This window comes from Corvus hawaiiensis, chromosome 22 (genome assembly GCF_020740725.1).
Source record: "Corvus hawaiiensis isolate bCorHaw1 chromosome 22, bCorHaw1.pri.cur, whole genome shotgun sequence".
In the NCBI taxonomy this organism is placed as follows: Eukaryota; Metazoa; Chordata; class Aves; order Passeriformes; family Corvidae; genus Corvus; species Corvus hawaiiensis.
This window is the reverse complement of record NC_063234.1, coordinates 1,887,200-1,908,577: the sequence shown is the minus strand read 5'-3', so window position 1 is coordinate 1,908,577 and position 21,378 is coordinate 1,887,200. Positions and strand designations below refer to the sequence as shown.

The 21,378-nt window shown below is 48.3% G+C and overlaps 1 protein-coding gene across 1 annotated transcript; it reads right to left on the bottom strand.

Annotated features, from left to right (window-relative positions):
• Positions 1 to 16,846: 16,846 nt before the first annotated feature.
• On the bottom strand, positions 16,847 to 21,001 carry B3GALT6 (beta-1,3-galactosyltransferase 6). Its single transcript, XM_048326250.1, has one exon. It carries the CDS (start codon positions 20,961 to 20,963, stop codon positions 19,947 to 19,949), a length of 1,017 nt encoding a protein of 338 aa, XP_048182207.1. The 5' UTR covers positions 20,964 to 21,001; the 3' UTR covers positions 16,847 to 19,946.
• Positions 21,002 to 21,378: the final 377 nt, after the last annotated feature.

The following is a 21,378-nucleotide window of genomic DNA, read 5'->3' as shown; positions in this document are numbered from 1 at the left end:
AAGGGGATAAAATGGGAAAGGAAAAGTGAAAAATGGCAACAGGAGAGGGGACGGAATGGAAGTGGTGTGGGGGCGGCTCCCAGCTGATTCCAGGGAGTTTGGAGTTTTCCGTGTCCAAATCCACGCGGATTTTGGAGCTTTTCCCTTCCACTTCCAGCCTCAAGGAGCCGCTCCCGGTGATGCTCCACAGGATCAAAGCAAACCTTGGGAAGCGAGGAGCTGAGAAACGAGAAAGTTTTGGGAATATCCATTTTTCCGTCGTTTCCACCGAAGCCGGCCAGCCTGGGCACGGCGCCAGGACACGCCAGGAATGAAATAACGATCCCAATTTTCCCTGGGAGAGCTGATTCCCATCAAATCCATCCCTCCCTGTCCTTGTAAACAGCTTTAATTCCCTGCAGGCGCCACATCCCTGCCCGGGGTTATCCCGGGGGATGGGGCTCGTCCTGCTCGCCTGAGCGGGCTGGAGCCGGGATTTTCCCTCCCTTTCTCCGCCTGTCAATCCCGGGAATTCTCCAAGGGCTTTATCTGGCAGGAATTCGGCTTTCAGCGCTGTCTGGGTGCTGGGGCGAGACGGGAGCTTTTAACACCCTTTTCCCAGCGTTTGTTTTCCTGCCTCGGGAGCAGCACAATTCCTCTGGGATCGAATCTGTGGGCAGGGAAAAGGGATGGGCTGGGAAAAGCTGCTCCCAGCGCCCACTTTTGGGGCTGTTTCAGTGGAATTTTGCACCCAGAAAATATAAAAAGGAGGGAAATGGGGAGGGTTGGAGTGGGAAGAGTTTGGGAATGAGGGGTTTGAGGGTCTAATCTGGGAATATTCCCTAGGGAAGAGCAGAGCGAAGGATCCATGGGAAGAAATCCCATCCTCAGTTTTGTAAGGGGCTCCCAAGGAGCCTGGAGAGGGATTTTGGAGTTGCAGGACACAGGGAATGGGTTCAGACTGCCAGAGGGGACGTTTAGGTGGGAAAAAATGGGAAAAAATTCTTTCCTGTGAGGGTGGGGAGGCCCTGGGATGGAATTCCCGGAGAATTTATGGCTGCCCCATCCCTGGAAGTGTCCAAGGCCAGGTTGGAGCAACCTGGGATAGTGGAAAATGCCCGTGGATGGGGTGGGATAGGATGGGATTTAAATCCCTTCAACCCAGACTCCTCAGGAATTCAGGAATTCATCAGCAAATTCAGGAATTCATCAGTAAATTCCGGAATCTCCCACTGCTCCGTGTGGGAAGGAACAGTCACCCCTCATTCCACCGATGCCTCAGGGAGCCAGGATCCGTCATTTCCTAGATTTTTGTCTGGAAAAGCAGCTGATTCTCCCCCCAAAAAAATGCTGGGTTTGTGGGAAACCCATGATTCATGGATGTGCAACACTTGGGATTGGCCACAGGGAATGAAGTGGAGGGGAAAGGAAAACACATCAGGAGGTCGGAGCAGCGGGAGCGGGGCCAGCTCGGGCTGTGTGGTTTGGACAGCAAATTCCTCATTTGCCGTGGCACCCGGAGGAACTTGACAGGAATTCCGAGGTTTCTCCCTCAAAATCCCATTTCAGGCTTCTGGAAAATGCCGTGGAGGGATAAGGAGAGCAGGGAGAAAGCTGTGGAAAACTCTGGGATGCTTTCACACAGTGCCCAGGCCTGCAGGGAAAGTGCAGGAATGAATTGTTTGGAGTCAGGATTAAAGCAGGAATGGGCAGCACTGCCCATGGCATGGGACTTTTCCCGCTTTTCTGCTTTCTCTCTCCTTAAAAAAAATCCCCAAATCCAGAATTTTGGGAGAACCTTAAAGGGTCTCTCACTGGCCACACTCCCACATCAACATTCCCAGCAGCTTTCCCATGGTTTTTCCTTCCAAATGTCAGCTCCAACCTCTCCTGCTGACTTTGTTCCTGCAGGTGGATCCCCTGCTCCTTCCAGGGAGGATTTGATGTGGGAATCGAGGGTTAAAAATGGAGGCAAACCGGCTCATTCCATCAGTATTCCCAGAATTTATTTGGATCAACTCCCCACTGCCAAGGTAGGGCTGAAAAGGGAATAAATAAACCTGCAGAGCTCCCAGAGGAAATATTCCCGTTATTTCAGGATGGGATTATTTCCCATGGGATGGACTTCCTGTGGCAAAATCCAGCCCAAAAAGGGGCAGGAATGGGCTTGGATGTGCTCCTGCACCTGGTGCTCCCAGGAATTCTGCCCAAACCTGGCCATTCCCAAAAAATGTAAGGTGTAAATGCTAATTTAAGGTTGGAATTCTCTGCTTTTCCAGATGGGAATGCCCGCAGGGTGGATGCTGTGGGTGACATTTCCCTGAGGGGTCACTTGGGAGGGCTTCCCAAGTTTTTGGCATTAATTGAGTTAATTAGGCTGGAATTGTCCTTCTTGTGATTTCCGAGGCTGTGCCCAGAAGAATTCCACCCTCTGGAATGGGAGGTGAGGAGCAGAACACAAGGAATGCCATGAAAATTGGTGGAATTCTCTAACTGGGATGGAAAGTGACGATTTTGGGCAAGAACCAGCAGGGAAAAATGGAATTTTAAAGGGATCAGGATTGGGACAACCCTGGGTGTTGAGTCACTGGTTGTTACTGGTTTTACTGGAGCCAAACCTCTGGAATTCCCATGCTGCCTTTGCCATGGAATTGTTCCTTTTTGGAAGATTTTCCTTCCACACACTGCTGGGAAAACAAGGAGGGGGGAGGAAAAATCCCTTCATCCGTAGAGGTGAAAACCTGGAAATCCTAAAATCAGTGAAAATGCCTCCAAAAAACTGGGACAAACCCCCCTTTCCCAAATTTCCAGCCCTTTCTTCTTGGGAAGTTCTGCTGCAGGGCAGAAAGGGAACCTGGGGGAGAGCTCAGCCTGCAAATCTTCCGAAGGATTAGGGTTTTACTCAGCTCCAGGAATGTAAATGTGTCTGGCTCCATCCTGGCTGGAAATTCCTGGCTGGAGCCGAGGCTGGGCCGTGCTTGGCTGGGATGAGGAGTTTGTTTGCCCACCCTGGATGGGCCACGGATCCCTCGGGCTGGGAATGATAAAAATGGGATCTGGGAGAGCTTTGAGGGCCGTGGAGGAGATTTGGGGGAGCAGGAGGAGGAGTTGGGGGTAAAAATGTGGGGAGGGGATTTCCTTTCCTTTTTCCTTTCCTTTTTCCTTTTTCCTTTCCTTTTTCCTTTCCTTTTTCCTTTTTCCTTTCCTTTTTCCTTTCCTTTTTCCTTTCCTTTTTCCTTTCCCCTTTCCCCTTTCCCCTTTTCCCTTTCCCCTTTCCCCTTTCCCCTTCCCTTCCCTTCCCTTCCCTTCCCTTCCCTTCCCTTCCCTTCCCTTCCCGTGATTTTTTTGGGGAATATTGATGATTTTGGGGGGATTTTATGTCATTTTGGGGGGATTTTTGGGTGGTTTTAGGGGATTTTGGGTGGATTTGGGATTTTTTGGGGGACTTTTGAGGCATTTGGGGGGTTTTGGTTTCATTTGGGGTGATTTTATGGGAACTTTCTGTGATTTTGGGATGATTTTTAAGGAATTTTGAAGGCATTTAGGGACATTTGGGAGGGTTGGGGGGATTTGGGGGGGTTTTAGCAGAATTTTGGGGATTTTTTGTCTGATTTTGTGGGAATTTTTTGTGACTGGGGGGATTCTGGGATCAGTTTGGGGGGATGGGGAGATTGGGGGGGATTTTGCTTTATTTTGGGGTCAATTTTAGTGATTTTAGGGGAGTTTTAGGGGATTTTTGAGGGATTTGGGGAAGGATTTTGGGACCACCTGAAGTGGGGACCCAGGGTAAATTCCCACCAGGAATAGCAGGGAAAAGAGGGTGGGAATTTTTCCCTCCAGGCCCTGGTGTTATTCCACGTGGAGAATTCTCCCAAAACCAGCAACAACATCACCTTCAAATCCTTGGGAAGAGGCTGGGGATGGGAAAATCCGGGCTGTGCTGTTCCTGCAGGGACCACACAGGTGCTGGATTTATGGAGCAGGGAAACAAACCCGGAATTGTGTCCGTTTTATCCCAACAAATTCCACCTGGATAACAGAGCTGTGTGGTCTGGCCGGGCTTCCCTCAGGAACAAACACAACCCACTCGCACTTCCAGCACTTTGCTCCCGTTTATTTCTCTCCTGTTGGAGATGAAATCCTTGGAATAAGCCTGGAAAAGCTTTTGGGATCAGTGAGTATGGAATGGCTTGGGATAGAAGGGATTTAAAGATCATCCCATTCCACCCCCACCATGGGCAGGGACCTTCCAGTATCCCAGCCTGGCCTTGGACACTTGCAGGGATGAGGCAGCCCCAGTTTTTCTGGGAATTCCATTCCCACCCTCACAGGGAGGAATTCCTCTGGCAGGTGAGAGGAAAAAAAATCCAGATTTTAGGAATTTTTTACCTCAGTTTCTCTGTGGGTCCTGAGCACCTATTTTGGATTTTCATGTGGAGAAAAGGGGTCGAAAGCTGCTGTGGTTTTTATTATTAATTATTTTTATCAATAATGATTTTAATCATCATCATTTTTCATTTTCCATTTGTTTCCCTTTGGGATAAGGAGCCTCCTCCTCCAAAATCTCCCTCAGGATCCATCTCTCCATGGGGACAGAACCTGGGACACCTCAGCCTCTCCCACGTGAGTGACAAGTGCAGGGTTTGTCTTCCCTCAATCCCCTGAGGGGATACTCCCCCCAAAATCACATAAAATCCCTCCAAATTCCCATAAAACCCCCCCAAACCCCTCAAATTCCCAATCTTTCCCCATTCCAGGTTGTCCCTGAGCAGTCTGGCCCTGTCCAGCACCTGCAGTTTTTGGGGTGGGGGCACCGGTAGCCCCAAAATCCTTCCCCAAATCCCCCCAGAATCCCCCAAAACTCCCCTAAAATCATGGAAATGGACCCCAAAATAAACCAAAATCCCCCCCAAACCCTCCCTCCCCTCTCAACTGCTCCCATCCTGGAGATACAGAGAGCTCCGAGCCTGGATTTTGGAATTTGGCGCCATCCCACCCCTCCCGGAGCGTTGGGTGCCTGCCAGCAGAGCCCCAGTAATTAATTCATTCATTAATTAACGCTGATTACGCAGCCTGTGCTCTGCCCCTGCACATGCCCCTCTCGTTCTGAGCTCCTCCCAGCAGCCCTGAAAACAAAGTGGGGGATTTTTCCAGCTTTTCCATAGGGAATAAAGCCAAAATCCAAGGGATCTCCAAGCTGTGTTTGCTCAGGGAGCACTAAACCAGTTTTCCCAGTTTCCAGCACAGTTGGGCACTGGGGGGGATCCATTGCCAGCTCCTGGAGATCTCAGATCCAGCAGATCCCCACCTCTGCCGGCTGGAAATTTAACCAAACCCCTGGAACGAGGCAAAAATCTGGGAACAGCTGGGAAGAGAGGCCCTGGAGAATCACCCAATAATTCTGGAATTCTGAGCCCACCAAGCCCAACCATTCACTCAGCACTTTTAATTCAAAATTGGATTTTAGGGATGGTTTTTTTTCCTTAGATTTTAATGATTCCCACACCTGTCCCAAGCCTGGCTGCCTGGAAAAGGGAATTCAATATTTTGGGAAGTGCCAGTGCTCCTGGAAAAGCTGCTTGGGCCAGCACTGGCTCTTCCAGACAGAAAAGTCTTTGAGGTCCAGATCTAGCTGGATCTAAATCCCTGGAATTCACTTCCAGGTGGTTGATACTTCCCAAAAAAAGAACTTGAGCTCGTGAAGGGCAGTTCTTTTCCCAGACCTTTTGGATCTCCATAGGAATCCCAGAATATGCAGAGCTGGAAGGGATCCCCAAGGATCATCCAACTCCTGGCCCTGCACAGGACACCCCCAAAAAGACCAGAATGCCGTTGGATCTTGGGATTTGGAGAAACTCCCCAAAATCTGGAGTCTCCTCTGGCCTGGGCTGTGGTGTCTGCAAAAATCAAGCAGGATGTTTTCCATATCCAAGATCTCTCCTTTATTCCATCTGTTCAGTCCCTCAGGAAGGACATTTCCGGAGCTCCTCTGCTCCAAAGGCCTGGAGAGAAACGAGACCACTAAAGTGTTGCTCACTTCAGAGAAGTCCTAAAAAAAATCCCAAGGGAAAAGACAAACAGGGAAATAAAACCCTCTGAAAGCCATTGTCACTCCCAGATTCCAGGAATTTCCATGTGATGATTCCTTGCTTGATTTGAAATCCTTCCTGGCTGGTCTGAGGGAGCAGCTGAATTTATCACTCTGAGCTCAGTGTGAACAGCAGGGAATGAAATCTGTCCTGGGCAGATCCCAGGCCAGGGAAAGGCTGGGATGAGCTCCCAAACCTGCTCCCACATCTCCCTGCCCCACAGGAGTGAATCCACACAAAATCCATGTGCCAATTCCCAAACATTGCTCTGCGTGGGCAAATCCCAAGTGGAAAAATTCCCTTTGGGGAAGGTGACAGAGCTGATTCCCGGGAGACAGCAGCTCCCAGGGAAAGGAGCCGGAGGGAGCACGGAGTCGCTGTCGTGTTTGGCTCGGGATTCCAGGAGCACTGGAGTCCAACTGCCAGAAATCCGAGAGTCTGGAATGTGCACTAAAATAAATATTCCCTCCTGGGTGTTTATTTTGTCTGGAGGTTCCTGCTCAGGTTGACAGGGCTGCAGATCCCTGCCTCAGGATTCTCCAGGGCCTGTCAGTCTCCTGAGGTGGATTTTGGGATTTATCTGCTGAAAATCTTGGTCTCGTTCCTGCTGGGAGGGAAGGAATGAGGGCTGGAATTGTGCTGGGATGCTGTGGAATCCCAGAAGGATTCAGGTGGGATGGAATTGCAGGGTTTGCTGCTCCAGCCCTCACAAAAGGGACTTTTCCCTCTCTCAGGGAAGCAGAGAATCCTTGGAAATGTGTCCAGGTGGGATTTATCCAGGCCTGGGAAAGGCCTGTATGGGAGTCAGGCTGACAGGGCTGCAAATCCCTGTCTGGGATTCTCCAGGGCCTGTCAGTGTCCTGAGGTGGATTTTGGGATTTATCTGCTGCCAATCTTTCCCTCATTCCCTCATTAACTGGGAAATTAAATCCCATGTAAAGGTAGAAAATTCCATTTCCTTGATTTGTTTTAGGGGAAAAGGGGACTAAAGAGAATTCCCCAACTCACTGCAACTGGTGTCTAAATCCTGGGAATTTCTCCCAACCCTGGGGCTGCACCAGCAGGAAAAATCGACTCCAAAATGATGGGAGCTCTCCTGAAAGGGACTGGGGGACATTCCTTGGTGGAAAATATGGGAATTCAGAGTAGTCAGAACATTTCCAAGCTCTTATTTCCCTATTTTTTATTTATTATTTCCACAGATTTATTCCTAATGAGAGAGAGAATTTTGTGGGAATAGCTGAGTCAGGGGGAATCAAGCAGTGACCCTGAGTTGTGGGATAAAGAAAGGGATCCTATTTCCATATTTATATCCCAGTTTACTCCCAAAGCTGGGGAAGTCAACAAGGAATAAAAGTGAGAATGGGAAAGTTCCAGCAAGGAATGAGAGGTCAAATCAGAAATAAAGAAGAATAAAGTTAAATTCTGGCTGTTCTGCTTGGAAATAAAATTGCCTAAAATCCCAAAAAGCAGGGAAGAGGAGGAAAGGTGACAGAATTCCTTGGAAGCTGTGCAATCCCAGAGTATTTCCCTGTGGGGAAGAGGAGATTCCAGCCTTGGAGAGCAGAGCACGGGAGCCTGGCTGTGCCCAGAGCGAATCCAGCTGATTTTCATTGCAGGAAATTTGGATTCATTCCCTGGGGGATTTAATTAGCCATGGAAGGAACTCTAATTAGGCTGGAGAAGAAAGGCCTGGGCCTCCTGTGAGGGAGAGCCAGGAGTTTTCCATTGTTCCCAAAGTAAACACTGGAGGCCTGGGCACGTTTGGGATGCAAGGAAAATCAAAAAGAGGGAGAAATGGATTCCAAGTTTAAAAAAACTAGGGAAAAATCTTTTCCAGGAGCGTGGTCCTGGCAGGAATCACTTGGGGGTGCAGCTGCAGCTTCAGCAGGCGTGGCTGGAATTGGTGATTTCTTGGGATAATTCCATGGGGGGGAATTGTGTGTTGGTGATTTCTTGGGATAATTCCTTGGGGGGGATTGTGTGTTGGTGATTTCTTGGGATAATTCCTTGGGGGGGAATTGTGTGTTGGTGATTTCTTGGGATAATTCCATGGGGGGGAATTGTGTGTTGGTGATTTCTTGGGATAATTCCTTGGGGGGGAATTGTGTGTTGGTGATTTCTTGGGATAATTCCATGGGGGGGAATTGTGTGTTGGTGATTTCTTGGGATAATTCCATGGAGGGGATTGTGTGTTGGTGATTTCTTGGGATAATTCCATGGGGGGGAATTGTGTGTTGGTGATTTCTTGGGATAATTCCATGGGGGGGATTGTGTGTTGGTGATTTCTTGGGATAATTCCTTGGGGGGAATTGTGTGTTGGTGATTTCTTGGGATAATTCCATGGGGGGGATTGTGTGTTGGTGATTTCTTGGGATAATTCCTTGAGAATGAGGGGGGGTTTTTTCCTTCCCATCTTTTTTTAGCTGGAAACAGATGGAAAATGGGCCACAGAACCTGCAGTGGGGAGGAGAGGGTGCCACACTGGGAATGCTTTTGGGGAGGTTGAGCCCAAGATTAGGATTTATTTCAACTGGAAAATCCAAATCCAGATTCCCGATTTGTTTTCCAGGCCTCACTGCCTGTATAAAAATCCAAAATTCCCTTCCAGCATCCCATCTTGGGACCCCAAATAATTGATAATTCATTAATAATAGATCCCAATATTTGGGTTTATTCCATAAGGCTCAGCTTTTCCCAGGGCAAATCCTTTTTCTTCCCAAAATTTCAGTTTTCCTGCTGCCGAGGGAATCCTGAGTGGGATTTCTGGAATCCTCACAGAGGCCTGATGAGGTTATCAAAGCACTGGGAGATCTTTGGGATAAGGAGCCTCCCAAATTCCAGCAGGGCCTTTCCCAGCTGGGTTTGGGCTCGGGCAGTCCCAGGAATGGTGTTTCCCTCTTGGATTTGGGATTTGGAGGGAAGTTTTTGGGCATTTTGGCTGGGTAAGACAAACATCCCGAGGCTGAGGACATCTGGAAGGCTCTGATTAGGGGGAACATCTGCCATGGCTGTCTGGCTTCCAGATGGGAGCAAACAGCTCGGAATTCTGTCCAGGAAATCCAGGAAAAGCAGGAGATGTGTCCTGGTAGGAGTTAAAGCAGTTAAATTGGTAGTTCACCAGTTCTGGGTGAAGGATGTGGGATCCAATGGATCCTGGAGCTTTGTCCTAATGGATCCTGGAGCTTTGTCCTAATGGATCCTGGAGCTTTGTCCTAAGGGACCACGGAGCCTTCTCCTAATGGATCCTAGAGCTTTGTCCTAATGGATCCTGGAGCTTTATCCTAAGGGACCACGGAGCCTTTTCCTAAGGGATCCTAGAGTTTTATCCTAAGGGACCACGGAACCTTCTCCTAAGGGATCCTAGAGTTTTATCCTAAGGGACCACGGAACCTTCTCCTAAGGGATCCTAGAGTTTTATCCTAAGGGACCACGGAACCTTCTCCTAAGGGATCCTAGAGTTTTATCCTAAGGGACCACGGAACCTTCTCCTAAGGGATCCTAGAGTTTTATCCTAAGGGACCACGGAACCTTCTCCTAAGGGATCCTGGAGCTTTATCCTAAGGGACTACGGAGCCTTTTCCTAAGGGATCCTGGAGCTTCATCCTAGTGGATCACAGAGCCTTCTCCTAATGGATCACAGAGCCTTTTCCCAGGGTTTGTGAGCTCAGATCCATTCTGGAAAGGCTGCAGGCACAGGAATTTTGGGGGTCCCAGCCCCGGGAGGAGCAGGGTGACCCCCTGATCCTGTCCCCCGTTCCCTGGGAATGCCGAACCCCTGGCAGGCTCACCCCGGGCTGCAGTTCCCTGCTCCCAGCCCCGTGTGGGTTGGATGGAGCCCTGCTGGAACGTCGTCTGTGCCGCTTTAATTCCCTAATAACAGCTTTTCCCTCCAGCCAGGCTGGAGCCATCACCCGGAGCAGCCCCTGGCATGAACAACTCCTCTGTGTTCGTGACACTGGGGTCTTTTATCAAGCAGCCTGGGATGGTTTCAGCAGCAGGGATTAAATATCCCAAATATCCCAATTAGTGCAATTCCCAGGTAGTGACAAGGCTGTTCCCTCTCCAACATTCCCCAAGGACAAGGGAGGGACGCTGTAGGAGGAGGGAGGCAGCAGGAGGATGCTGCAGCGATTATTTTATGGATTATGGGCATAAATGTGAGGTAAATTCCACTTGCCAGCCCAAATCCTCCATCTCGGAGGGATGGAAAAATGGAATTTTGGGACTCTGGCTTGCAAACAGCAGAGCTGGGCAGGGAGAAGCAGCTGGATCTGGACCTGAAGAAATTTTCCCAGCCAAATTCTTTATCTACGTATTCTATACCCTGCCCAAGCCCCCAAGCCACAGGAATTGCCCTCTTCATTCCCACTTTTTTGTAGGAATGAGAGGGAAAAAGCTCTGACAGGTAGTTTGGAGTCCCAAAATGTCCAAGGGGAAGCACAGGAATGTTGAAGGTCTCTCCAGTTCTGGCTGGAAATCCGGGTGGGCTCTGGAGGGCCCCAATCCCTGCCAAATCTGGGAATCAAAGGTTGGAAAAGCCCTTCGGGATCCTCAATGAACCACCTGGATGCTGTTGTTCCCCAGGGCAGCTCCAATAAAATGTTCTTTGCCCAAGCTCCTTTCACTGGATTGTTCTGGATTTGCCCAGGAAAAGAGAAAAACAGGGAAAAAATTCCTCACCTGGATCCGCCGTTCCCAACCAGGGCAGGATCCTCCCAGCACTGCAGGGTGATCCCAAGAATCCTTGAAGGATCATTTCATCCCAATTTCTATCCTTACTTTTATCTTTTCCTCACTTTCCCTTTCCTGCTCTGCAAAACCAGAGACGGGAACGGGCAAAATGTTTGAAAAAAAAAGTTGGATTTAAAGTGTTAAGAAAGGACAGGAAAAAAAATTCCTGGCTTTTAAATCAACCTCAGCATTCCTGATCCAGTTGTTTATGAGCCTCTGTTCCAGCCCATTTCACGGACAAAAGCCAAGGGAAATGAGCTGTTTGATGTCTGGAAAGCCATGGAAAAGCAATGGAAAAGCCACGGGCCTCCCATGGAAAGGGAAGTGGTGGGATAAACACTCCCTGATTGCAGGGAAGGGGCTGCGTGTTCCCCGCCAGGGAAATCAGGGAATCACGGGCTGTGCTCGGGCAGGAGGGGAAGGGAAGGGCACAGCGGGAATAATTCAAGGAATGGCGACACTGGGACACTTGGAATCATGGAATTTGGGAATATCCTGAGCTGGAAGGATCCACAGGATCAGAGTCTAACTCTTATTCCTGCCCAGGACACCCCAAAATCCCACCTGGGAGCGTTGTCCAAAAACTCCTGGAGCTCTGGCGGCCTTGGGAATGTGACATTCCCTGAGGATCCCGTTCTGGGCCCCAGCACCCTCTGGGGGAAGAAGCTTTCCCTGATATCCAGGAACCCTTTCCCCAAATCCAGGAACCTTTCCAGCAGGGACGCTGTGAGGGGAGGGCGAGCCTGGGGGTTCCCTGCTCACGGGAGCCCCATTTAGGATCGGGATGAAATGGAAGCAGCTCCCTTTGGCTCCCAAATTCCTGCAGGAACTGGCCTGGAATTTTCCATCCCATTTGCAAGGACAAAACCTTCCCACTGGTACCTGTTTGATATTCCTACCGCTGGATTTTCCTGTGTTTTCTGCATAATTCCATTCCCCTGCTGCTGCTGCCAACTCAGCCTCTCCCAATTCCCCAATCCAGGAATCTGCAGCCATTCCCAACCTGCTCCTGGCTCCTGCCTGTCCTTTTCCTCCCAAGCTGCTCTTCCCAATCCATGGAGAAATCCCTGATCAATACAGGCCATGGGCTGGATGTGGAAGGGGAATGCAGAGGGAGGGAAGGAAATGTGGGGCCTTTGATGTCTGATTTCATCTGGAAGGCATCGAGAGCCAAATGTTTTGGGATAAACAACTGTCAGGAGCAGGGAATGACCAGATCCACATGGATGGGGTGGGGTGCTCCCAGCGTGGACCCAAGGGAGGAAAAATGGGATAATCCCAAGCATTGGTGCTGCTGAGGTATCCCCTCCTCTGTCAGCAGCCCTGGCACATCCAGGGGTGAGGGGAGGCAGGATTGCTGTCAATCCTGGGATAATTAACGCTGGAAAAAGCTCTGGAGGTGCCTCCTGCTCCAAGTGGGGGCAGCTCTGGGGTTATTCGGGGATTTATCCACTTGGATTTGAAATGTTGGAGACTCCACAACGTCCCTGGCCAAGCTGATCCAATAATTTACTGTGGAATGATGAGGACAATTCCTTTTAATCCAGTTTGAATCCCTCTCGTGTCACTGTGCCCATCGTCCCTTGTCCTGCCACGGCCACTGTGAAGAGCCTGGGTCTGTCCCCAAATTCCATAGGAATTTTAAGCTTGGAATTAGTCCCTCTCCAGGTTTTCTAATCCAGGTTTATTTTATCTTCCCCCAGGTGATGCCTGAGGTTCCATTTGGAGCCACTGCCAGGATCAGGTGCCCTCAGGAGACCGTGAGTCCACTCAGGAATTGCTTTTCCAGCCTCCTGCCCCGGACTAAACACGGCTCCAGTTGTTCCCTGTCTCTCTCCCAGAAGGAATTGCAGCAGGGAGCTGCTGCTGGGACACTCCAAGGAGGATAAAATTCCTCTTGGAATTAAAAGCAAGGTCGTTGTCCCCCTTCAATTCCTCCTTTTCCCCTCAGTCCTTCCCCATCTGCCACCCCTGAGGTGCCCCCGAGGACAACCGGGCCAGGCCAATCCCGGTATCCCACACCTTGCAAAATTTATGGATTTCCTTGGAGAAAGAGCTCTTTGGGAGCCTGCAGCTCCCTGGGCTCAGGTTTTAGGATTTATTTCGGTGTCTCCAGCCCTGCTGTCTGAGCCTGAAAATAGCAACTGAGTCTGATCTTATCAGCAGCTCTTGGAGACTCCAATTATCTCCTCCCGGGACTCCGAAGAAATTGGATCCCGGTTATTGTTTTCTTATCCCTCTCCCTGTCCTCAGAAACCTCCCCAGCCACGGGCTCTGGCTTTGATGGAGCTTTTCAGGAGCCAGATTGGAATTTTATAAAGTGTAAAATAATCCGGCTCTTCCCTAAATCCAGCCATGCCTGCAGCCCAAAGCCTTTGGGATCAGAGCCTGAGGGGAGCGATTTGTTCCCAATGTTCTGAGGGAGAAACTGAGGCAAAAATTTCATTTTAGCAGCTCTTCCCTCTCAGTTCTGCTGGAATTATGGATCCACAGCGCTGGGCCATGATTTGGGAAGTCTGTGCATGGATATGGAGTGGGAGATTCCAGGAGTCCTGACTCCAATTAACTGCTCCCAGCTTTTTTTAGGACAAAAAAGGGCCCAGCCTTGCACTAATCAATGCTCAGGGCAGGATGAGGTTGGATATTTGGGAATATTTCTTCCCTGAAAGGGTGGCCAACCATTGGAATGGGCTGCCCAGGGAAGTGGTGCAGTCGCCATCCCTGGAAGTGTCCCAAAAACCTGTGGATGTGGCCCTTGGGGACACGGTTTAGTGGTGACTGGGTTAATGCTTGGATTCGTATCTTGGAATGTTTTTCCAGCTTTAATTCCAAGATTCCAAGGAGCAGCTGAGTGACCCCCACCCTGCAGAACTTTGCAGGACCGAAGAAAAAAACCCAGAACTTCTTCCTAGCCAGGAATCCCTATGGAATAAAGGGCTGGGAATGGTAAAGAAAAGCAGGAGAACTCCCAATTTTTCCAGCTTCTCGTGTACAGCACCTCAAAATTGGGAAGATCCTGGTGTGGCTGAGGATTCTCCTGATGTTTTTTGTACCAAACCCAGCAGGATTTGCCTTTGGGAAGGGACAGCGGCATCTGCAGAGAAACTCTGGACTCTGAGGAGCTGCAAATCGAGGCAGAAAAAATCACCCAGGAAACTGCACAAAACTCCAGGATTAATCCCAGTCTGGGATTTGAGTTTAGCAAAGCCACGGATCTGGCCTGGATCCAGCCTAGCACATTCCCAGGGGGGAGCAGGACACTTGTTTTCGTGGGATCAGGGCATGGAAAGAAGGAGAAATAATTAGACAAGATAAGATCAGAGGGATTGGCCCCGAATTCCGGCTCTTAGCACCTCAACCGTTGGGATTTTGGCAATCCAGCTCCATCATCCTGGCTCGAGTCCTTCCCTAAAATAAATATCCAAAGTAAATATTTGGAATTCTCCCGGCCAGGATCAGCTCTGGATAAATGTTTTTCCAGTGGCTCGTGCTGTGATGATTCCAAGCCCTTTGGCACCATCCCAAATCCATTGATCACCGGCAACAACAACATTTTCCTTTATTTCAAAAATCGGGAATTTTTCATTTTCCAGCCCCTTCTGTTCCTCGTGGATCCAGAACTTTGGGGGAGCTGCTCCACCCTGCCAGCGCTGGAGGGTGGAAAATAAACAGGGCTCACATTCCCGGGATTTTGGCTGTCAAGGGAAGCAGGGAATGACAGGGACCACCAGAAAGTGGGAATTGTGGCTTTCCATGAGGAGATGCTCCTTCCCAGCTTCCTGGACATTCCTTGGCACATCCAGAGCTCAGTGGATTTCTGAGCTTTCCTCCAAACCTTGGAGCAGTGTCCGGATTTTTCCACGTTTTTCCCATGTTTTCCATCAGTAGATGTTCCTCAGTGTAACAAAATTCCAAACTTCCCTAAATTTCAGGGAATCTTTCCACTGAAAATAAAGAGGAATCGGTTCCCAATCCCACAAAAAATCTCCTGGGAAGCTCCTGGAGCGTCAATAACTTTTAAGAGGAATTTTTAATTTCTACACATCCTTTAATCATCCCAAAAGTTGGAGCAGGGGTCCCACACAGACAGGTTTGGGAATGAAATCCTTTGGAAATCCCAGGGAATTTTCAGCTGATGAAACCCCAAAAATTCTTGATGAAAAGGGAACACAGGGACTGGGTTGTTTTGAGTTGTTCCATAAAAAAATTCCCAGAATATTGTTAATTAATTTAAATTTTATTCTTTTAAAATTAATTTGAAATAAATTTTATTAATTTTTTTTTCCCTATATTTTGGGGGCTGTTTTTTGGGCTTTTGCAAAGGTTTGTCTTTAAATCTCAGGGGTTTTCACATTAATTTTCCATTAATTCCATGGAAAAATACGGTGGCTCCCCTTAATAATTCCCTCCTGATTCCATTTTTTTAATTGGAAAACTCCTTTTGCTTTTCCCCCCATCATTTTATGTTGAAATTAGAGAACTCCACCAGATTTTAGTTCATAAACAACTGTCTTTGGACAGTTTAATTCCCTTTTTTTTTTTTAAGGGATTCATCCTTTCTGTGCTTCCAAAGGCATGGAGTGACATCTAGCGACAGGCAGGAAAATTTGGGAATAAATTCCCAAATGGATCCCTTTGCTTCAACAGCAAAATCCCCAAATTATTCAGAATTATTTATGGGGAAAAAAAAAAAAAATCAGGATTATTTTAAATCTTTGTGGCAAGTTTGAGTTCTTTGTTTGAGCGTGGAATGTTTGAAATGGGGAGGAAAATCAGTTTTAAAAATATTGGAATGCAGGGATTCAATATTCCCAGGAAATCAGGGGGGGAAATATTCCCTTTAAAATAATTTGGCCTCACCCTCAGTTGATTTTGCTTCCCAGGTGGAATTTTCCAGGGAAAAGAAAGGGTAAAAGTGGATGAAACAATGTGAAAATGGAAGTTATTCTGGCAGTAAATGGATTTCTTTGCAATTTTCCTGGGAAATAAAGGGTGAGGTGGATAAAATAACAGGAAAATTGATGTTAGGTTGGGAATAAATGGATTTCTTTGCAATTTTCCTGGGAAATAAAGGAGATGATGCTGGGAATAAATTCCTTTTACTTGTGATTTCCTTGGGAAAAACCTGGATATGGAGGAGTTTCAAGGGGCAGTGGTTGGGGCAGAGTTAATTCCTTGTTTATTCTGGAATTCTGTGTCATGGGAAGGGAAGGGAAGTCTCTGACATTTATTTTTATTTATTTTTATTTCACCCTCTCTGGAATTTCTGAAGGAGCTCCAAGGTTGTCAGAAATCCCCCAAATTTCGGCTCTGCTGAAAAGAAACCGAATAAAAATCAAATTCTCCATCAGAGCTTCCACCCTGATCCCTGAAATGTCAGGGAAATACAAATTTAATCCTCAAAAATCAGGAATTTCCACTCCAGGAAATTCAAGTTTTGTCCAAAATGTAACAGAACAAAATTCAGAGGAACAAGACCATTCAGAAAAGAAAAGATTCCAATACAGGAATAGCAATTTTTTAGAGTTAATTGTTGGTATTTTTTAATTCTGAGGTGATTATAGGAATTCTCAGCAGCTTGAGAGGTTTTGAAGTGAAACTTCATGTATTCCTTCATTTATTTAATTTATTTAGTAAAGCAAGGAATGCTTCAATGTTTATTTTTGCACATAATTTAAAGAAATCACTGGAAAATAAAGCAGATTTTCTGAGTTTATGCCATTGCCAGATCTAAATAATTCAGTATTAATTCTTCAAGAGATGAGCAGAGAATATAATGAACAATTAATTTCTATTAATTTCTGATTAAAAAATAAAATTGTTTTTATTTTAATTTAATTTAAATTATTCTGGAATTAGCAAAAAGCTCAAGAATGGCACATGGATAATTTTGCTGGATGCCAAAATAAATTAAATTAGTGTGGATCACACTCAGGTCTAGGAAAGCTGAGGGGAGAATTTTAATAATAATAGAAAAAATATAAAATATTGAGGAAGGAAAAACCCAAAAGAAACTCTTTAAATAAACAAATAGCTACAAAAAATAAAGATAAATCTGCTCCTGGGTCATTTTATTTTCATTAAACCCAAAATTCCCACTCTGAGAGTTGCAATAAAACCCAAAATCCAAATTATTTCTCAGCAGATTGAAATATTCTCCCCAAAATCTGAAATCAGGCTCCTCATCTGATTTCCCCGAGAGGAAAATGATCCCAGAATGGCTTTGAAGTGTAAAACAACCCCATAAAACCCTCGGAGATGATGGCAGAAATCGGGACTTTAATCCTGAGCAGGTGGGAAAGAGCCTTTGATTACTCCTGCTAATTGTAAAACTCATTTATTGTTCCAAAAGTGCTTCAGATTTGGCTCCAAAGATGAATTTTGGATGGTTTCAATTCTAAAATTGTAATGATTCACTCATTTAAAACACACATTTGGATGACTCCAAATAACCTTAAAAGGTCTTTTCCAGGTAAAATGGAAATTAAAACTATTCTTTTTTTTTTTCTGGCTTTTTCCACAAACTATGTGGGATTAGGGAATCATCAAGGCTGGAAAAGTCCAACCTTTGGACACCACAAAATGCCACTTCCAGTTGTTTGCTCTCTCCCAAATGATTCCATTTGCCTCTAAAATATCCCCCCCAAAAAAGGAGATTAAAGGTATTTTTTATGAATTTGGGAATTTCCCAGGGAGCTGCGATTGGAATCCAAGGGCTCTCCTTGGAGAGAAAGGGAATTAAAGGAAAAGGAAGGGAAATCCAAGGGAATTCAAAGCAATTCCCAAGGATGTGGGCAAAGCTCCTGTGGTGTTTTCCAGCTGGAGCAAAACTTGGGATAACCTGAGATGGAACCAAGATCCCCCCATCACTGAGGTTGGGAATGATCCCTAAAACCATGGAATATCCACCCCCATGGAGTGTATCCATCATTTCTGGGTGAGCTTTTGCAGGCTCCAATCTCAGCTGCAGATCCAGCATTTCTCCAGGAATTTTCCTAGGGATCAAAACCACTTTTTTTTTGGAGGGAGAGGGAGGGGGCAGTGAGGAGTCAAAATCCCAATGGGAACAACTTCCACGGAGCCAGTTCTGGATGGAATTGGATAAACCCCACATGGATCTGCACTTCTGATCCAGCTTCAAATAATGGCTTGGATCCCCAAAAATTCCAGCCCTGCCTGATCCTTGTTTTTCAAGGATGTTCCAGCACCTCCTGGGTGTAAAAATGACATTTAAGCAGCTTATTTTTCCTATAGAGAATACACTGGCAATAATTATAAATAAATATTCACATTACAAGTATTTATAATCACATTTCCAGACAACACTGATGAAGCCCAGATGGCAAATGGATGGTTAAAAAAATGGAGATTTGCTGTCATCTTGGTAAATTCCTGGTTTGGAATAGGATTCTTTTGGGAAAAAGACATTCCCTGCTAATCCCGAAGCATGCATTAGGATGGATGCTAATAATAATTTAGTTTAACATGCTAAAATAATTGAGTTTTGCAGTATTTTAATTTTGTTTTAGGAGGAAGTCAAAGCCTTGTTGAAATTTTTAAAATAGAAAAATCCTCTGCAGAAGATTTTTAATCCTCAATAATTAATTAAAGCACCAGAATAACAAAAAAAAACCACTCCATACTCGATCCCTTTGGTCTGAATTCCTAATTTTGCTAAGAAGCAAAACTAAAGAGATATTGGCACCTTTTTGAAAAGGAATTTTTCTTTGCCATTTGTCTCTTCCAGACACTGAGCTGGGAAGGAACGGAATGGGAATGAAAGTGCAGAGTGCAACAAAACACCAGAACTGGTCACAAAAAGACATTTTAAAAAAAGAACTTTTACACGTACAAAGTAAAAACTGCTCCCACTGCAAGAGCTGCAGCTGGCACAGGGGACTGGAGTAGCACTGGGAAAAATATTGGGCGTTTTGGAGCAGCTGCCACTCAAAAATGCTTGAATGGCAGGTGCAGCTGAAGGTCTGGAGATAAATAAATAATGTCTGAGTCCTGTGGGACCTCTGCCAGCGCCAGGGTTATTCTGGTGTAGCCAGGACTGAGGGACAAAAATCCCATTTGTGGATGTGTCCCTTCAATTAATTCAATTTTAGTTCCTGTCCAAGGTGTTTTTTGGAGAGAATGAGAGAATCCCCCCAGTTTTCGGCACCTAAATGTGACTTTTTAGTGTCCTGAAAAGAGAAATAAAGTGGAATTTTTGGGGTGGAGGAACCCATTTCTCTTGACTACACCAAGTTCACTTTTATACCTGAAGTGCCCACCTTTGGGCAATGTTTTTGGAACTTCCACTGATCAATTCCTGCTCATTTATATTAGAAATAAATATAAATCTGAAGTCTGCAATGTCTTGGAGCAGCCAGGGAGTTACTGACTGTTGGAGGGAAATGTTTCTTGTGGAGGATGAGCTAAAAAACAACACCTGGAGGCTTTGCAGGAGGACAGTGCTCCCAAAATAAGAGAATAAACTCTGCATCTGCCAAATACCCACCTCAGCCACCTCCCTAAATACATTTTTGTAGCTGCCAGATCATTTATGTACACATTGCCTTTAAAACAGCAAAAAGCTTCGAGAGAAATTAACAGATTTAGTAACTCCCTTCCCTGCCAAAGACAGCTCTCCCTGCAGGTATCCCAGGAAAAACGGGATTACCTTTTCCTGCCTGTGGCAATAACATGTTTCCTCTGGCACCAACAGCTCCACTGGGCTCCTCCCTCCGTGCCAAGCTGGCACTTCCTTGCCAAGGAATCAACAGTGGCCTCATTTCAGTGTTATCAGCATAAAAGCCTGGCATGATCTTTAGCAAATAAACCTCAGAATCTGTTCAAAATCTCCCAGCAACTTTTCATTCCAGTTCTCTCCTCGTTTTCCCTACTATCCGTGTTTTGCCCCCTTTTATTTGCCTTCAGTCCTGGCATTTGAGACTTTTCTGTGCATTCTGTCACCTATTTTTTTTTTTTTAAGCATCTCTAACCATGCCACGTCAGCAGCTCCCGGGGAGTCCCAGGGTGACAGAATGAGTCGTGCAAAATCTTTTTAAGAGTAATTGACCCCTCGTTAATGGGATTCTCCCCGTGTAACAGCAACCAAGAGTCCATCATCGCTTCGCCTCCTCCTTCCTGAGGCTTTCAGGGGATGCCATCCTTCCTCTGGCAGCACTGGGAGGGAGGCACTCCCCAGTCGTACATGTAGGAAAGCCTGAGTTTAACCTCCTCCTTACAGAGCTTCCCTTCCTTCGCCAGCGTCTGGTGCTTCTCCAGCATGTCCTCGATGCTCTGCTTGTGAGTCACTATGTATTTATTGTTGCAGCCCCGCGATTTGTACTCGGTGTCGAAGCGGGGGTCGTGCACTCTCTTCACATCGATGGGCGCCAGCCACACCCCCAGGGACACGTCCTCGCTCTGCCACAGGTTCAGGTAGTCCCTGCTGAGCCGCAGGTAGCGCACCAGGTCGGCGGAGATCACGTAGCCGCCGCCCAGCGCGTAGGGCAGGTAATAATCACACAGCACCCAGGCGCTCTCCTTCCATTTCCCCCCGGATTTCACCCGCCCGCGGCCCGAGAAGAAGCCCCAGTAGAGGCGCCGCGGCTCCTTGGCCCTCAGCTCCTCCACCAGCACATCCAAGCGCACGAAGGTGTCGTCGTCAGCCTTGAGGGCGAACTGGAAGTCCAGGTGCGCATCCAGCCACACGTAGGTGGCCAGCACCTTGGCCGTGAGGTTCTCGTAGGAGTCGCGCAGCTCCGGCAGCAGCAGCAGGTCCCGGTGCCGGCTCTGCTCCAGCTCCAGGCTCCGCAGCTCCTCCGCGCCCAGCCCCGCCGTGCCCACCACGAAGCGGCTCCAGACGTGCCCGTGAGGCGCCTGCCGCGCCGCCGCCATCCAGGTGCTGCGGATGATGCTGCGCCGCTCGCTGTACTTGGGGCCGCTCATCACCACCACGGCCACGAAGGCGCTGCCCTCAGGGGCGGGCGGGGGCGCGGCGCGGGCCCCCCGGCCGGGCTGGCTGTGCGGGAGCGCGGGGGGCGCGGGTAGCGGGCGCAGCCCCTCCGAGGTGCACTTGGCGAGGTAGAGCAGGACGGCGGCGCAGAGCGAGAGCCCGCCGAGCCCCAGCGCGGTGCGGTGCCGGCTCAGCCGCCGCAGCGCCTTCATGGCCGCGGGGGCCCCTCACGGCCGGCGCCGCGGCCGCGCCCACCGCGTGTAGGCGGGAACGGCGGTACGGCCGCCGGGAGGGGACAAGGTGCCTGCGGGAGCGCTCACCGCGCGTCGCCGCCAAGCTGGGGTGGCTTCACGGCTCCCCCGCGCTTTCCGCCTTCTCCTCCGGGAAGCGGCGGTTCCGTCCCTGCTCCTGCCGCGGCTCCGGCGGTTCCCGCACCGCGGGAAGGGGAGGGAAGAGGGGCAGTGCCCGCACACCCTGACGCGGCGGCCGCCGCCATCTTGCGGTAGGGCACGTGAGGCCGAGGAGGAGCCATCTTGGGTTTGGGCTCTGGGCCGCGGCCGTGCCTCGTTCTTGGGATGGTAAAGGGTTGGGAGGGACCTCAAAGCCCACCCCGGGTCACCCGTGCCA